The sequence below is a fragment of the Macaca mulatta genome, chromosome 5 (assembly GCF_049350105.2).
Source record: "Macaca mulatta isolate MMU2019108-1 chromosome 5, T2T-MMU8v2.0, whole genome shotgun sequence".
Lineage (NCBI taxonomy): Eukaryota > Metazoa > Chordata > Mammalia > Primates > Cercopithecidae > Macaca > Macaca mulatta.
In genome coordinates this window covers 47,581,506-47,597,765 of record NC_133410.1, presented here as the reverse complement: position 1 = coordinate 47,597,765, position 16,260 = coordinate 47,581,506, and the positions used below count along the sequence as shown (strand labels likewise).

General features: G+C 36.6%; 1 protein-coding gene and 1 non-coding gene across 5 annotated transcripts in view; both read left to right on the top strand.

The window, feature by feature from the left end:
- Positions 1–16,260, top strand: part of TXK (TXK tyrosine kinase) — a 77,104-nt gene that overhangs the window by 32,584 nt on the left and 28,260 nt on the right. For all 4 annotated transcript variants that reach the window (XR_013417841.1, XR_001444768.3, XR_003729625.2 and 1 more), the window contains exons 6-8: positions 5,107–5,161; positions 14,558–14,637; positions 15,563–15,690. Coding sequence is in view for 1 of the 4 variants with exons in the window: in XM_015138338.3 (XP_014993824.3) it covers positions 5,107–5,161; positions 14,558–14,637; positions 15,563–15,690 (263 nt within the window). In the remaining 3 variants the exon portion in view is untranslated. The remainder of the gene's footprint in view (positions 1–5,106; positions 5,162–14,557; positions 14,638–15,562; positions 15,691–16,260) is intronic.
- On the top strand, positions 3,860–3,967 carry LOC114678475 (U6 spliceosomal RNA). Its single transcript, XR_003729922.1, has one exon. It is a non-coding gene; the product is annotated as a U6 spliceosomal RNA (small nuclear RNA).

The following is a 16,260-nucleotide window of genomic DNA, read 5'->3' as shown; positions in this document are numbered from 1 at the left end:
CATTTTGCAGATGAGAAGATTGATAGATTACAGGTAGAGAGCGGTAGAACTGAGACTAGTCATATGTTTTTTATAAATTTAGATTTTCAGTTTGAGCATCTCCCCCACCTCCATCTGGTTTGGGCACTTATCTTAAAATTAGCATATGCTTCCACCAGGTGGCAGTAGGTAATATATGCATTGAGGCATTAAGACAAGTGCTTCTCTGAGAACCAGGCAGCAAATACAATTGAATGAGAGAAACTTCTTGGTTGGTCTTGCTACTAATAGAGCCCACCTAGAGGCCTAACTCAGTACATCTCTCCTAAAACAAATTTGAATTCGAAAGCTTTGGTGAATAATGTAGACTTTATTGGAGGAGAAAAGGAGATGACTTCAGGACAGATGACTCATCTACATTACTCTATGAGATTTCTCCAGTAGCTATTTCTGTTCTCTCTCCAGTCACTCTCCTCAGCTCCATCACAGGGTCTCTTCTCTCTTTTCCCACCTTCACTGGGCCTCATGGCTCCATTGGAGCCATTTAGCCCTTCCCGAGATTCTAATCTCCAGTAAATCAAAGTCCTCAGGTGACTGAACCCACCTTCCTTAGAAAACAGTTCCAAAGTGCTCACTTCGGCAGAACATATACTAACATTGGAATGATACAGAGGAGATTAGCATGGCAATTTTTAAAAATTGGAAAAAAAACAAAGAGGCCAGGCATGGTGGCTCACACCTGTAACCCTAGCACTTTGGGAGACTGAGGTGGGAGAATTGCTGGAGCTCAGGAGTTCAAGACTGTCCTGGGCAACATAGTGAGACCCTATCTCTATTAAAAAAAAAAAAAAGAAGAAGAAGAAGAAGAGAAAAGAAAAGAAAAGAAAAAAAAAAACAGTTCCACAGCTATCTACTCAAGAGCGTGTCCTCATGAGTTCTCACTGCTATCCCGAGCTTAAGCTGACCAACAAAAACAGGCCTCTTGCAAGGCCGGGTCAGAGGAGATTTTGTGTGTATTTACAGATATATGAAAATCTCTTGCTCAGAAAAATTAGAAAAATGAGACTTTTTTCATATAATTTGGATTTTACAGGCGATTAAAGGAGACATTTGTGAAGGTAGCTAACACAGTGCCTGGTAGTTAGTGAATGGATACTCACTACCTAGGAATGTTACTTTCCACCCTTTTGTTATTCATTCATTTGCTCATTGATTACCCTGTTTAGACAAGGCCTAGACTCTGGCTATAACAACCTGTTCATACTGTGGATGTTGGAGCATCTGAATTATACTACTCTGGGGTTACAACTGCTACCTCATTTCCTTGGGCCTTGATTTATATATGAGTTTTTTTAAAAAAATCATCCTTTTTAAAACGACTCCAATTATGAGAAAACTAATTTTTCATTTTATTGCCATTTTTAAAAACAGCTTTATTAAGATGCAGATAAAGTCGTTATCATTATTGATCGCTGAAATTTATTGATCACTTACTATGTCCCAAGCACTGTTCTAATGACTGTACAAAAGTTACTGCCCTAGGTTTAAGTACTAGAGCATGTGTATATAAATGGGAGCAACCTGGGTCCAAATCCTGGCATTGGCATTGACTAGTGCTTTGGTTCAGGGCAGAGTTACCTAATGTCTCTAAACCTCTGAATGATCTGAAAAGCAGAGACAATAATACCTATTCTATCTATTACATAATAAATATTCAATACATTCTAGTGATTATTATTATTTCATGAACTATGAAACTAACAGGAAAAACATTTACAGTTTGGTCCACCTGGCCTATTATTTACAGGCATTCAACACTCCTTTGTTACTTCAGTCCTCAAATCCTTATTTGTTCCATCTGTATTTATTGTATACTTATGATGTACCAGATATAACAACATGAAATATGCAGAGTTATGGAACTTACAGTTTCTTGGGAAAAAAATAGACATTAAACAACCCTAAGTCCACAAATAAATGTACAATTTTATTTATTTATTTATTTTTGAGACAGAGTCTCGCTCTGTCACCCAGGCTGGAGTGCAGTGGTGTGATCTTGGCTCACTCAAGCTCGCCTCCTGGGTTCATGCCCTTCTCCTGCCTCAGCCTCCTAAGTAGCTGGGACTACAGGCGCCTGCCACCACACCTGGCTAATTTTTTTTTTTTTTTTTTTTTTTTTTAGTAGAGACGGAGTTTCACCGTGTTAGCCAGGATGGTCTCAATCTCCTAACCTCGTGATTCGCCCACCTCGATCTCCCAGAGTGCTGGGATTACAGGCGTGAGCCACCGTGCCCGGCTCATAAACATACAATTTTAAATCGTAGTGTTATGACACACTGGAGCCTGGGGCTGGGGGTGGGGTGAGGGCGGCAAGGGGAGGGAGAACATCAGGAAGGATAGGTAATGGATGCTGGGCTTAATACCTAGGTGATGAGTTGATCTGTGCAGCAAACCACTATGGCACTCATTTACCTATGTAACAAAACTGAATATCCTGCACATGTACCCCGGAACTTAAAATAAAAGTTGAGAAAAAAAAACTGTAGTGTTTTGAAGGAACAGTATTGGGCACTGTGGAAGAAAACACGGCAGGGGATGTAATTTAGATGGAGGATGTTGGGTTGTGTCTGAGGAAGTGACTTGAGGTCTAAAGGTGGTAGCAGGTAGTGTGTGTTGAGGGAGGGTGGGTATAGTGGAAGGAATGCTGCGTCAATGTGGAGTTCTGATATTTCAGGGGAACCTTTGTGCATAGAAAGATTTATGGCTACTTTGGCTTTAAATGAAATATCCGAATTTTCAACATTACAACATAAAGACCTAGTTTTCAGAAAGTCCTCAAATTTGACTTATAAAATTTGGTATACTATATATAAATCTAAAAAAGTAAGAACAATCAGCTTAATTCAGACTCAACATACTAGATATCCTTAAACAATCAGTCCGATTTATAAGCTCAGTTAATTAAATTTTTGGAAACTTTTAATTTGCATTAATAAACTGAATAAATTCAGTTTTCTTTCAAAGTACTTCACATGCCTGACAGGGCAAATTTACAATTGTAAAAAGCCCTATGCAAGTCTTTAAATGATCCTGGAAATCTAATAAACTAAACTTAGAAATGTGGGAAATCAAGTTCCTTTAACTGTATAAATATCGTTTTAAAAACGAGTCAAATTATCTTCAACTTCAAATAACCAGTTTAAAATTAATTATGCCCTTTAAATCAGAGGCAAAAATCTAATACACCAGGTTCTCTTAAAATAATAGATATTTTAAATACCAAACATGTTGATTATTCCTGAACTTTACAGAAGTATGAGTTTCATTTATCTCATTATCTCTACACGGAATCCTTAATCTTCTCACAGAAAGTCACTTACTAAGGGAAGCAGATTCACCTTCTCAGATCTAATGGGGCTTCTAGATCAAAAATTCAAGAACACAATACTGTTTACTTATTGATCAGAAATCTAAGATTGGGACATGGTACCAGAGGTATTCACATAACATACAGAATGTTTCTACTCACCCGTAGCTGGACGTGCCGGATTAAAACAAAATGTAAATAGGATTCCTGTCCCTAACTCCTTCATGCACATCATTTGGTCTTACTTGTAATCAGTGTTGTCTAGGTATAAGAGTTACAGTTTTACTTATATATATTTTTTTGTTTTAAAAACCCCTTCTAACTTTTATAATCTGATTTAAATAGATGAAATTCTGAAATACTGTGCTCTTGCATCCTCTAAGTTCCATTCATTCAGTCTCTTTCCTGCCTGATAGAATTCGGAATTATTTTAAAGGATCTTGAATTTGTCACATACTTCTATCTGGCAATATTAGATTAAGTTTAAAATCTTCTTAAAAATCTTATTTTTGAGTGCTTGCTTCGGCAGCACATATACTAAAAATGGGAACAATACAGAGAAGATTAGCATGTTCCCTGTGCAAGGATGACATGCAAATTTGTGAAGCATTAAATTTTTTTTTAAAGTCTCGTTTTGAAATGAAAGCCTTTCAGTTTTCCTTTCTCTCTCTTTTGTTCTACCATTTTTTCTTTCTCCTTCCTGTACAACATTTGCTTATTGACTAGGTATTATATCAAACTGTATCTTTAGCTTACAATATTAGTTAATTATGTTTACTGTGTGTACTTCTGATATTCTAAAGTCATTTAATGACATGTTTCATGCAGAGAAAACAGCATGATTGAGGGCAGAAAAGGGGTTGGTGAATCTGGGGAAGGAAAGAATTCCAATGAGAATGAAGCTCAGTGAGTGACAGGAGCCTCAGGAGAGAGATGGGGCGGGAGAGGGTGTCAGAGGCAAGTTCATGTATTGGTTGTTACATGTATTCTGTTTTTTGATTTTTTAAAAATTTTATTTTAGATCTAGGGGGTACACATGCAAGTTTTTTTCTTTTTTTTTTTTTCTAACAACAGTGTATTGTGTAATGGTGGGTATTGGGTTTCTGGTGTACTCATCACCCAAATAGTGAACATTTTATACAATAAGTCATTTTTCAACTCATCCCGCTTCGATCTTCCCTGCTTTGGGAGTCCCCAGTGTCCATTATTTCCATCTCTATGGCTATGTGTTCCCCCTGTTATCTCCCACTTAAAAGTGAGAACATCTACTAACTACTGACTATATATAGTGTAATGCACTTAGGAGTGTCAGAAAAGTAAGAATGGGCTTTAATTTTTGGAAGGTGTAACAAAGCACCTATAAAAACATGTAAGTAGGAAGTTTCTGAGAGGAAAGACAGACATGAGTATTTTTTTAGTTTGCCAAAACTCTGTGTTTGTTCAAGATGATGAGGTCTTTACCACATACCTTTCATGGAAATCTATAAGAAGTTAAATCATTCATAATGTATACTAAGTATATATTATAAGTTGAATTGAGATATGATAGAATAAACTAGATATTGGCTTGAAAATAAAATTATATTAAACTTAATTAACCCATAATGATATATTATTGTTTATCTGAATTAAAAAAAAAACACTCAACTTTCTAAGATCAGATCTGAAGTAAGTTCTTAAAAATGAAGGAAATGGAGCCCTGTTTTTTTCTTTAAAAAAGTGAATATAAAATTTAAAAATCATTTTTATTGCTTTTACAGGTGGTACCATAGAAACATTACCAGAAATCAGGCAGAACGTCTGTTGAGACAAGAGGTAATTCAATATATTTGTGGACATTTTCAATATTTCTGAGAAGTACTTATAAAGACTTTAACCAACTAAAAAAGTGTATTATTTCTTGTCTTTTCTAGTTCTAAAATATCATTATATCCCAACTATATATTTTATGTGAAGCTGTAAATCAGATGTATTTGTATTAGATCATATTTTCCAACAACTTTCATTATAATTTCAGAAATATGTTTCTCCTGAAAGGATTTCAGCTCTAACATATGGAGACTACTGCACTCACTCCAAGGTGCATTCTGCCAAGCCAATGGAGTCTCTCTCTCTCTCTCTCTCTCTCTCTCCACACACACACACACACACACACACACACACACACACACACACACACATATATATTTTATTTATGTATTTATTTATTTATTTATTTTTTTTGAGACATGGTCTCACTGTGTCACCCAGGTTGAGGTGTAGTGGCTCAGTAACAGCTGACTGAAGTCTTGACCTCCTGGGCTTCAAGCTGTCCTCCCACCTCAGTCTTCCAAGTAGCTGGAACTACAGGCGTGCCACCATGCCTGGCTAGTTTCTTTGTATTTTTTATAGAGATAGGGTTTTGCCATGCTGCCCAACTGGTCTTGAACTACTGAGCTCAAATGATCAGCCTGGCTTGGCCTCCCAAAGTGCTGAGATTACAGGTGTGAACCACCACGCCCAGTCTGGAGTCCTGTATTTGAGTTGCTCATTATAACCTTTGCATCAAAGGCAGTAAAGTATAAACTTGATCCTCAGGAACTTAGGTTAGACTCATTAAAAACACAAACAAAGAAAAATACCTGCTGCTGCAGTGTCTTTGTTCTTTGGAAACAAAGGAAAGAGTAGAATAGCCAAAATATCAAACTCATATCAAAACTACTCATTTAGGTCAAACCAAAACAAAGCTACCTATAGTTTAAATTTCCAACTGTCAGTAAACGTTAACTGTGGGTAAAAGTAGAATCAAAACTAGAAACTAGGTAAGAGTATGTGTGTCATTTTGCTCTGCTGTTGGATATTGAGGAAATCTAGAAGTGCGAATGAGAATCAGTTCTGTAACTCAAAACTCAATGCCAGTAATGGCTCAGGGTACAATGAAGACCCACTTCATAGCAGGGGCTATAGGCAGAGAATGAGGGACACAGGCCCATCTCAGGTGACCACGGATGGAGGTTGGACAGGCCTTGCTTGCTTGGAGGAAACTGAGTGTGGCAGAAAATGTGCTATCTTCTTGGTATGGTCACAGCAAATGGCCTTTTGTAAGATGACATTAATAGGTCCAACATGGAGAAATAAAATGTTATGACAAGTGGGCAGAATGAGAGAAGGAAAGTCCCAGAGGAGGTCTGCAGTTAGCACACTGGTCACAGGTAATATGGCCCAAATCACTGGGCTGTGGAGATTCAGTATAAGAGCTTCTGCATCTGAAAAGAAGCCAGACAAGGCAAGGGTCTCATCTCTTTTCAGAGACTTGAATAGGGAATTATACGCACAGGCCCACAACCCAGACATGGCAAATATTAAAATTTGGCCATGACATTTTAAAAATAAATAAAACATTACAGATACAGTTGAAGCCCACCCCCTTCATCTTCTTGGTCCTCTCTCATTCCTTAGAGGCAATCACAGTAGAAGGGTATGTTCCTGTTTTCTCCATGTGTTTAAATTTTGGTCATATATGCATGCACATAAACAACCTATAATGTTATTTTATGTATTCTACCATTTGATAGAAAGGAGATCATATGTATGTGGATTTTTTAGTTAAACATTATGTTTTCAAAGTTTATCGATATGGGTATGTATACTATAGGTCAAATACATTCCTTTAACTGTATATTAGCGTATTTCATGATATGACTATATAAAATTGTATTCAATGTGGATAAACATTCAAAATGTTTTTGATTTGTTACTGTTACAAACAGTGCTGCAATGAATTTTCTTATAAATGTCATTTTGTACACAGGGCGAGATGGAATTATGTGGTCACAGGATATGTGCAGATTTAACATTATTAGATATTTTCAAAACATGATTCAAAATGGTTATACTAATTTATGCTTTTGTGGTGAATGAGATAAACTGGTTCCCAACATTCTTGCCAGCAGGTGGCAAGTAGTTTCACAGTTTTTTTTCAATTCATTGGGTGAAAAATTGTATACCTTTTCATTTTCTTGATTACCAGTGCAATTGAGTTACTTTTGAAGTGTCTGTAGGCCAGTTGAGCTTACTCTTCTGTGACATGCCTGTCAACATTTTTTGTCCACTTTTCTATAGTGCTTGCCTTTTGAACTTGTACGTCTATATTTAAAAAATACAGCCGGGGGCGATGGCTAAAGCCTGTAATCCCAGCACTTTAGGAGGCCACGGCAGGTGGATCATTTGAGGTCAGGAGTTCGAGACCAGCCTGGCCAACATGCCGAAACCCCATTTCTACTGAAAATACAAAAATTAGCCAGGCATGGTGGTGGGCACCTCTAATCCCAGCTACTCAGAAGGCTGAGGCAGGAGAATCGCTTGAACCTGGGAGGTGGAGATTGCAGTGAGCCAAGATCACGCCACTGCACTCCAGCCTGGGTGACAGAGTGAGACTCCATCTCAAAAAAAAAATAAAAATAAAAATAAATAAATAAATAAATAAATAAATAAATAAATAATATTTTGAATACCAATCTTTTTTGTCAGCTATTTGTTGTAAATATATTCTTCTGGTTTCTGGCTTTTAGGAAAACTTTATGCTGTTTTCTTGCATAGAATTTAAAAAGGTTAATGTGGTCACATTTCTCAAATTTTCCTTTATTATCTATGCTTCTTTTCTTCTTAGTATAAGAAACTTTTCTTCCTCTTGAAGTAATTAATGGATTTCTATCCTCTTTTAAATGTATTAAGGATTTGCTTTCCACATCTGGGTCTTTCTCAGAAATGAGTGTGTATGTGTGTATAAAGCATGGGATATTTAAAGTATACATATTTTTTTCTATCTCAAAAATGTTTTTCTAATTTATGTATTTTCTTATTTATTTATTTATTTATTTATTTATTTATTTATTTATTTATTTATTTTTGAGAGGGAGTCTCACTCGTTGCCCAGGCTGGAGTGCAGTGGCGCGATCTCGGCTCACTGCAAGCTCCGCCTCCCGGGTTCACGCCATTCTCCCGCCTCAGCCTCCCGAGTAGCTGGGACCGCAGGCCCCCACCACCACGCCTGGCTAATTTTTTGTATATTTATACAGACGGGGTTTCACTGTGTTAACCAGGATGGTCTTCATCTCTTGACCTCATGATCCTCCCGCCTCGGCCTCCCAAAGTGCTAGGATTACAGGCGTGAGCCACTACATCCGGTCTTCTAATTTTTATTTTAAAAATACATCTGGCCCTCCTACTTGTCACAAGGCATTTAAAATACATATTCTGGTTTGGGTTTCCTTATATTCTATTCAGCATTTATCCTGTTATGTTCAAAAGGGAGCCTGGCTTATAATTTTCTGTTCTCTTTGATTTTAGTATAAAGGTTACATTAACATCATAAAATGAGTTAAGGAGTGGGGCTTTGGCTGTCTTTCCTATCTCGAGAATAGTTTATATTGGTTGGTTAGCTACTATAACTGTCCTGTAACATAGTCCAGATATGCTGCTTTTAAAAGCAGGTAGATACGTGATTACTGATTGAATTTCCTTTTCTTTTTGAAATGTTTGATAACATATTTACCTAGAGAATTGCCTATTTTAAATTTATTTTCAAATTTACTGCACAAACAATTCATGGCAATATCCTATAATTTTTATTTATTTCATATTTCAATAGTCAGTATGTTCACGTGGTTCAAAATCGAAAGATTTTGGAAAGTTTTCTTCCATCTTGTCTGCAAGCCACCAATTTCCCTCCCCACAGAAAAACTACTATTAGTTTATTTTGTGTCCTTTCCAAGATATTTAACACATACACAAGGAAGTTCAAATATATTTTCTTGTGTTGCTACTTTTACACAAATGATAGCATACTATATACATTTACATATATATTATTTTTTCACATAAGGGTATATATTTAGAATCTTTCCACATCAGTACACAAAACGTGTCCTCCTTCATTTTATACCTGCATAGTATTCCTTAGTTTGAGTGTATCACAATTTTTAAAACCAATTCTTCAGTATGAAAATTAAATAGTATACATCCTTTTGCTGTTGAAACAATGCTACCATCCATAACCTATACACATATCTTTTTCCATTTATATGGGTTTGTAGGATAAACCCTCAAAGGTGCAAATTCTGGGTCAAATGAAATACACATTTCTAATTTTAACAGGTATTGAAATGTCCTCAGTAGGATTTGTATCAATTTATATGTCTACCAGAAAACAGCGAGTCTGTTTTCCCACAGTCTTTTCAGCCGGCACTTTGTAGAAAACATCTGGATCTTTGCTCTCTGACACCTGATCTCAGTGTGGATTTAATTTGCATTTCTCATATTCTGGGAATGCTAAGCATTTTTATATGCTAAATTTTATATGTCTGTATTTCCTTTTCTGTGAACTCTTTGTTCATATCCTTTGCATTGTTTTCTATTGGGTTTTTGAGGTTTTTCTCAGAATTTGTAGGACCTATGTAGCTATATTAAGGAAATTAGCCCTTTGTGACATGTGGCGTTATTTCCTGCAGTTTTTCTATTGTCTTATGGTCTTTTGGCCTGAAGAGTATTTGAATTTTATATGTATTGCCTTTCCCATCCCCAGGTTGTTAAAAAATATTCTCATGTTTCTTGATCGCTTTAGTGGTTTTATTTTATGCATTTGTATCTTTGATCCATTTGTAATTTTTCCTGATGTAAGGAGTAAGATATGGATCCGACTTTATTTTCTTCTGGATGGTTACCAAACATCCACCTTTGTGCACTGATTTGAGATGCCACTGTCATCATAAACAAAATCCCTATTTCGGACTATATCTGGGCTTTCTACTTGGTTTTATTGATCAGTCCTCACAGAGGACTACTACACTGTTTTAAGTACTGAGGCTGTCTCTAGTGTGGCTAGCCTCCCTCATTATTCTTTTTCAGAAATATTCTGGATATATTAATATATATTTTTGTCCATATAAACTTCAGAATCACCTTGTGGTTGCATTAAATGTACAGATTAAATTGGGAAAAAATTTTCAGGCATTTTACAAATCAATGAGGTTTGGGGACCCTTTTGTTCTAGAAGCCATATATTGATATTCATATAGAAAAAAATTAAAATTAGATTCATACCTCTTGGAAAAATAACCATAGGTATATTAAACACCTAAAGAGAAAAGTAAACATTTTTGTATTCTTCAGGAGCATTTTAGAGTTTTCTTCATCCCACTTTTGTATATTTATTTTTAAGTTTATCTTAAAGAATTTCATCTTTTGTGTTGGTGTCATAAATGAGTATATCTTGTTTTTACTTATGAAGCTTTTTATTTCTGTGAATTAATTTTGTAACTGATAATTTTGGTAAATTCTCATGTTTTATGTAGTAGGTTTTCACTTGATTCTCTTGGGTTTTCAGTATACAATCAGCAGCCAACAGTGATGATTTCAACTCCTCTTTTATAATTTTAATATAGTACTTTTAATGTTTGCCTCTCACTTAGTTGAATTGACTAGTGTCACCAGAACAGTATGAAATGCCAGTGATGATAGTAGTGGGCATTATTTCTTTTTTCCCATTTTTCTTTTTTTGTTTGTTTGTTTTTTGACCATCTTGCTCTGTTGCCCAAACTGGAAGGCAGTGGCACAATCTCGGCTCACTGCAGCCTCTGCCTCCGGGGTTCAAGCAATTCTCGTGCCTCAGTCACCCAAGAAGCTGGGATTATGGTCATGTGGCACCATTTTGTACTTTCAGTAGAGGCGGGGTTTTGCTGTGTTGGCCAGGCTGGTCTTGAACTCCTGGCCTCAAGTGATCTGCCTGCCTCGGTCTCCCAAAGTGCTGGGATTACAGGCATGAGCCACTGCGCCCAGCCCTTTTTGAGATTTTATTTGGAATGATTTCCACGTATAGCACAAGGCTGGATTTGAGACTAAGTGCTATTGTGTTAAGGAAGTACACACACATTCCTATTTTATTGAGGATTTTTAAAAATTGATACTAGAAGTTGAAATTTGTCAAACGGCTCTTCAACATCTCTAGGGATGTTCATGTGGTTTTTCTCCTTAGGTCTGCTGTATAGGTTGGTTCAAAAGCAACTGCGGTTTTTGCCATTACTTTTAGTTACTTTTAATGGAAAAAAACCACAATTACTTTTGCACAAACCTAATAATATGATAAATTATATTAATAAAATCCCAAATATTGAATTATTCTTACACTCGTCATGCAATTCTTCTTGGTCATGGTATATCATTCTTTTGTGCCACTGGATTTGTTTCTTAACATTTTATTTAGAAGTTTTACATTGATAAGACTGGTCAGTAGTTTTCTCTTTTGTGCACAGTTCTGGCTGTGCTGTTGATTATTGATATTAAGCTCATTTTATACATACAAACGGAAAAGTTTTTCTTCTTTTCATGTCATGTGCTCTGGCATAGTTTCATCTCTATACCATTTTTTTTTTGTTGTTTAATGTTCGGTACATTGTAATGTGTGACTATAGTGCTGCTTAAATGTGGTAGCTTTTGGTTGGGCTCAGTGGCTCACGCTTATAATCCCAGCACTTTGGAGGCTGAGGCAAGAGAATCGCTTGAACCGGGGAGGCAGAGGTTGCAGTGAGCCGAGATATGCCACTGCACTCCAGCCTGGTGACAGAGTGAGACTCTGTCTCAAAAAAAAAAAAAAAAAAAAAAAAAGTGATAGCTTTTTAAAAACCCTATCAATTTTTCTACTCAACAGGTCCATTAAGATTCCTAGGCCGGGCGCGGTGGCTCAAGCCTGTAATCCCAGCACTTTGGGAGGCCGAGACGGGCGAATCACGAGGTCAGGAGATCGAGACCATCCTGGCTAACACGGTGAAACCCCGTCTCTACTAAAAAATACAAAAAACTACCTGGGCGTGGTGGCGGGCGCCTGTAGTCTCAGCTACTCGGGAGGCTGAGGCAGGAGAATGGCGTAAACCCGGGAGGTGGAGCTTGCAGTGAGCTGAGATCCGGCCACTGCACTCCAGCCTGGGCGACAGAGCCAGACTCCGTCTCAAAAAAAAAAAAAAAAAAAAAAGATAAAAAAGATTCCTAACTCTTCTGCATTCAATTTTGATAAATTTTATGTCTTGCTAGTTTATTATCCATTTCATTCGAGTTTCCAAATTTATTGTATAGAATCAAGTAAATTCCTTAATTTTTACTGGATTCTTGATAATTTTCTCCTTGTGACTTATTATTTTTGATGGGTTTTCACCATTATTTAGTGATTAGGTTAATTAGCAGTTTGTCTATTATTTTTTCCTAAGCAATCAGATTTTGAATTTACTAGTCATATTATATTCTTACTTTAATAATTTATTATTTTCTATTTTGTCTTTATTAATTTATTTCTTCTACTTGACTTGGGCTTATTTTATAGTTTTTAATCCTAATTTCTTGAGTTGAATACGCTTATTTTTATTGCTATTGTTTATTGATATAAGTAATAAGACTATAAATTTATTTTTCTGAGTACTGCTTGAACTGCATAGCAGAGGTTCTAATATGTGATGTTTCCTTATTACTTTCTAGATATTTTTTACTTTTATTTGAATTTCCTTGAGCTATGTGAAAGGAATTTAAAAGCACAGGCATGGTGGCTCACGCCTGTAATCCCAGCATTTTGGGAGGCTGAGGCGGGTGGATCACTTGAGGTCAGGATTTCGAGACCAGCTTGGCCAACACGGTGAAACGTCGTCTCTACTAAAAATACAAAAATTAGCCGGGCGTGGTGGCATGTGCCTGTAATTCCAGCTACTGGGGAGGCTGAGGCAGGAGAAGAGGAGAATGGCTTGAACCTGGGAGGCGGAGGTTGCAGTGAGCCGAGATCATGCCATTGCACTCTAACCTGGGTGATGAAGTGAGACTCCATCTCAAAAAGAAAGAAAGAAAGAAAGAGAGAAAGAGAGAAGGAAAAGAAGGAAAGGAAGGAAGAAAATTTAAAAATCTACAGGTGATAGGAGCTTTTTTACTTTTGAGTTTGTTATTAATTTCTGGTTTTATTCCTTTGTAGTCAGGAAATCTTGCTTGTACCCTTTCTACTTTGTTTCTATGAAGCAATCACTACATATGCAACTTTATATACATATTATATATACTTGTTTGTGTGTATTATATACATATACACAATACATTCAACTTTCCTTTTTCATCTTTGTCTTTTACATCGTGTCCTCTGTGGTATGTAACACAACCCTTGTACACCATAGGAATATAGTAAAAGCTAGATTTTATTATTTCGAATGGCTGCAAGAGATTCTTTGGTTAAAACATTTTGGCCAGGGAATAAGGCTTGGTCAAAATGTTTTAATTGGTGAATATCTGGAATGAGAAGGAGAAGATTCTACTTAATGTAATACATTTACCTTGAGGGTCAGACCATGCTATTTGAGTTCTGCAATTCTCAAGCACAAAGTAAATAACACCAGCACTTTATAAGTGTAAGCTTCTATGGGTTTGACAAGATTCTGAGATGTATTTTCCCTATTCATAAGCATAAGCACACTCAGTAAAGCTAAATCATTTTACAATATCAAACAAATGAATCAAAACAATCCAACATTCAAGATTCTTTGAAAGCAATTTACAGCTTTATTGGCATCTCCCAAAAAGTGTTAATAGGAATCTAATTTATAATATAACTTCAGGTTTATGATCATGTTCTCCCCTTTACCATTTATTTTCATCTCTCCCATACCCCTATTACAACTAATATGGTTCCTTTTGCTTTTCTTTTCAGACTCCCCCAAATCTGTTCTTTCTCTCTCCTTCCCATGAACTCTGGTGTCCTTCCCCACTCCCTGCTGCCCCAGCTGTGTTCCTCCCTGCCACCCTGTTGCTCTTCTTCCAAAGTGCAAAGTACAATCCGGTCAGTCTGTCCCAGTGTTCTTCCTATTCTACAGTGATTTTTAATCTCTTATCCTGATCAATATAACAAAAATAAATAATAGGGTACAAGGTTGTCAAATAGAGAATTTTTCTTAGAAAAATCAGTAACAATATCCTAAAATACATTATAAATGCATGTCCCAATTACATTTTATTTTACAGGTGTGACTTCTAAATCTATAAGGGAGATAAGATTTTGTGTACTTGTAAAGACAATCTAATTCTTTATATTGAGAATATAGTAGGTCGCTTATTTATGGTAGGTTAATATAGCTTTGATTTTCATCCCTGAGTTGTAGGTTTGTCTTTCTAAGAAGGAATAGACTTATTCAATAAATGATTTTTTTTTTGCAGTCTAAAGAAGGTGCATTTATTGTCAGAGATTCAAGACATTTAGGATCCTACACAATTTCCGTATTTATAGGAGCTAGAAGGTAAGCACTTGCGATTTTGGTTACTATAGAAATAATCCCTGGGACAGTCTCTATGAAATAGAGAATGTTAGTGAGAGCTTAGCTTAGGGAAAAAATTGTTGGCCTGGAAGTTAGAAAAACCAGCCAGTCTGTGATATATCCCTAGCATGCTCTATGTGACACTGGGTACATTTCTTAACCTCTCCTGTCTTCCTTTTCTCAACCATCAAGTAAAGTTGTAGTAGACACTGTTGGGCACTTTCCTCATATCCCTTGATCTGTTCTGGGATTCACTTGCAGAAAGGTCTCTTGTACTCAGAAAGCTTCCTGTGTCTGTCTGCCTGAGGATGTTCTCTGGCTGTGGGAACTTGTGGGACTTACGGCTAGGCTGAAAGTACCTGAGAGGTAACATCCCAGGAGCAACCCTACATTAAAGAGAATGGGAGTTGGTGAATAAATATCTCAGCTTCTTTGCACTTCAGTGGGACAACTGTGAAGTGTGTTCCCCAGTATCTCCTAGGTTCCTACAAGTATTGAGCCCCAATTAACCATAGCAGTAACCTGCTAACTAATGCACCTGGCATTGGTTTTTCCTCCCTTCTTGTCTCACATCTCCAATTGCTTACAGTGCTTGTGTTCATTCATTTAACCAATACTTGATATTCAGTATGTACTTATATGTATTCATTGTGAGATCTACTTTTTTGAACACTGGTCTTGTCACTCAGACAACTTTGGCTGAAGTTATGTTTGAATCTAAGGCCCCAATAATTTAGTTGAGGAATTTTCTTGGCATGGGGAGGCACTTGTTGAATTTAGTCAATCCACTTCTCAGTGTAGTGTTGCTAGGATGAGTTTTAGAACTGGAGTTCTATTGTTTAATGAGTTGGCTTAGATCCAAAGTGATCTTTCACTCTTCTAGTAATTCACATTTTCTTGATTGTAGAAGTACAGAGGCTGCCATAAAACATTATCAGATAAAAAAGAATGACTCAGGACAGTGGTATGTGACTGAAAGACACGTCTTTCAATCAGTCCCCGAGTTAATCTGGTATCACCAGCACAATGCGGCCGGTAAGTGGGGAACTTCAAACTGGGTGAGTCAGGGAGCCAGGCCCTTGATGGGCAATGCATCTTTGGTATCAGGCACTCAACAGGAGCAAATCTCCCTGTAGAAATAGTTTAAGCGCTTGAAGTACAATCTATCTTTTGAACAATTATTTCTTATTGATGCCTCTTCATTTTTCTAGTTAATTGGGGGTAAGAGGTAGGTCAATTTCTTATATTTCTACCAGGTTAGAAAAATGATAGATGACAGAGAAGCAAATAGTCATCAATCATTATGCATTTGTTCTGGAAATTTACATAGGACTAAATGTAATAAGATTTCAAATACCCTAAATAATGATGCTTCTTTCCCTTTGCCCCAATAAATCTGCTCTCTACTTTAGACAATTGCAATAGAAAATTACCCTTATATCTCTCATTCTCTGTTCTTTCTTGTTTGGAGAATATAAAAAGTCACAGAGAATATAGCCTTTCACAGTTACAATTTAGCGTAACTATACCAGAAACATATTTAACCCATCTCCCCAGCCATTGTTTGCAATAATTGCTATTCGTGCAAACCTATCATCTGTGGAC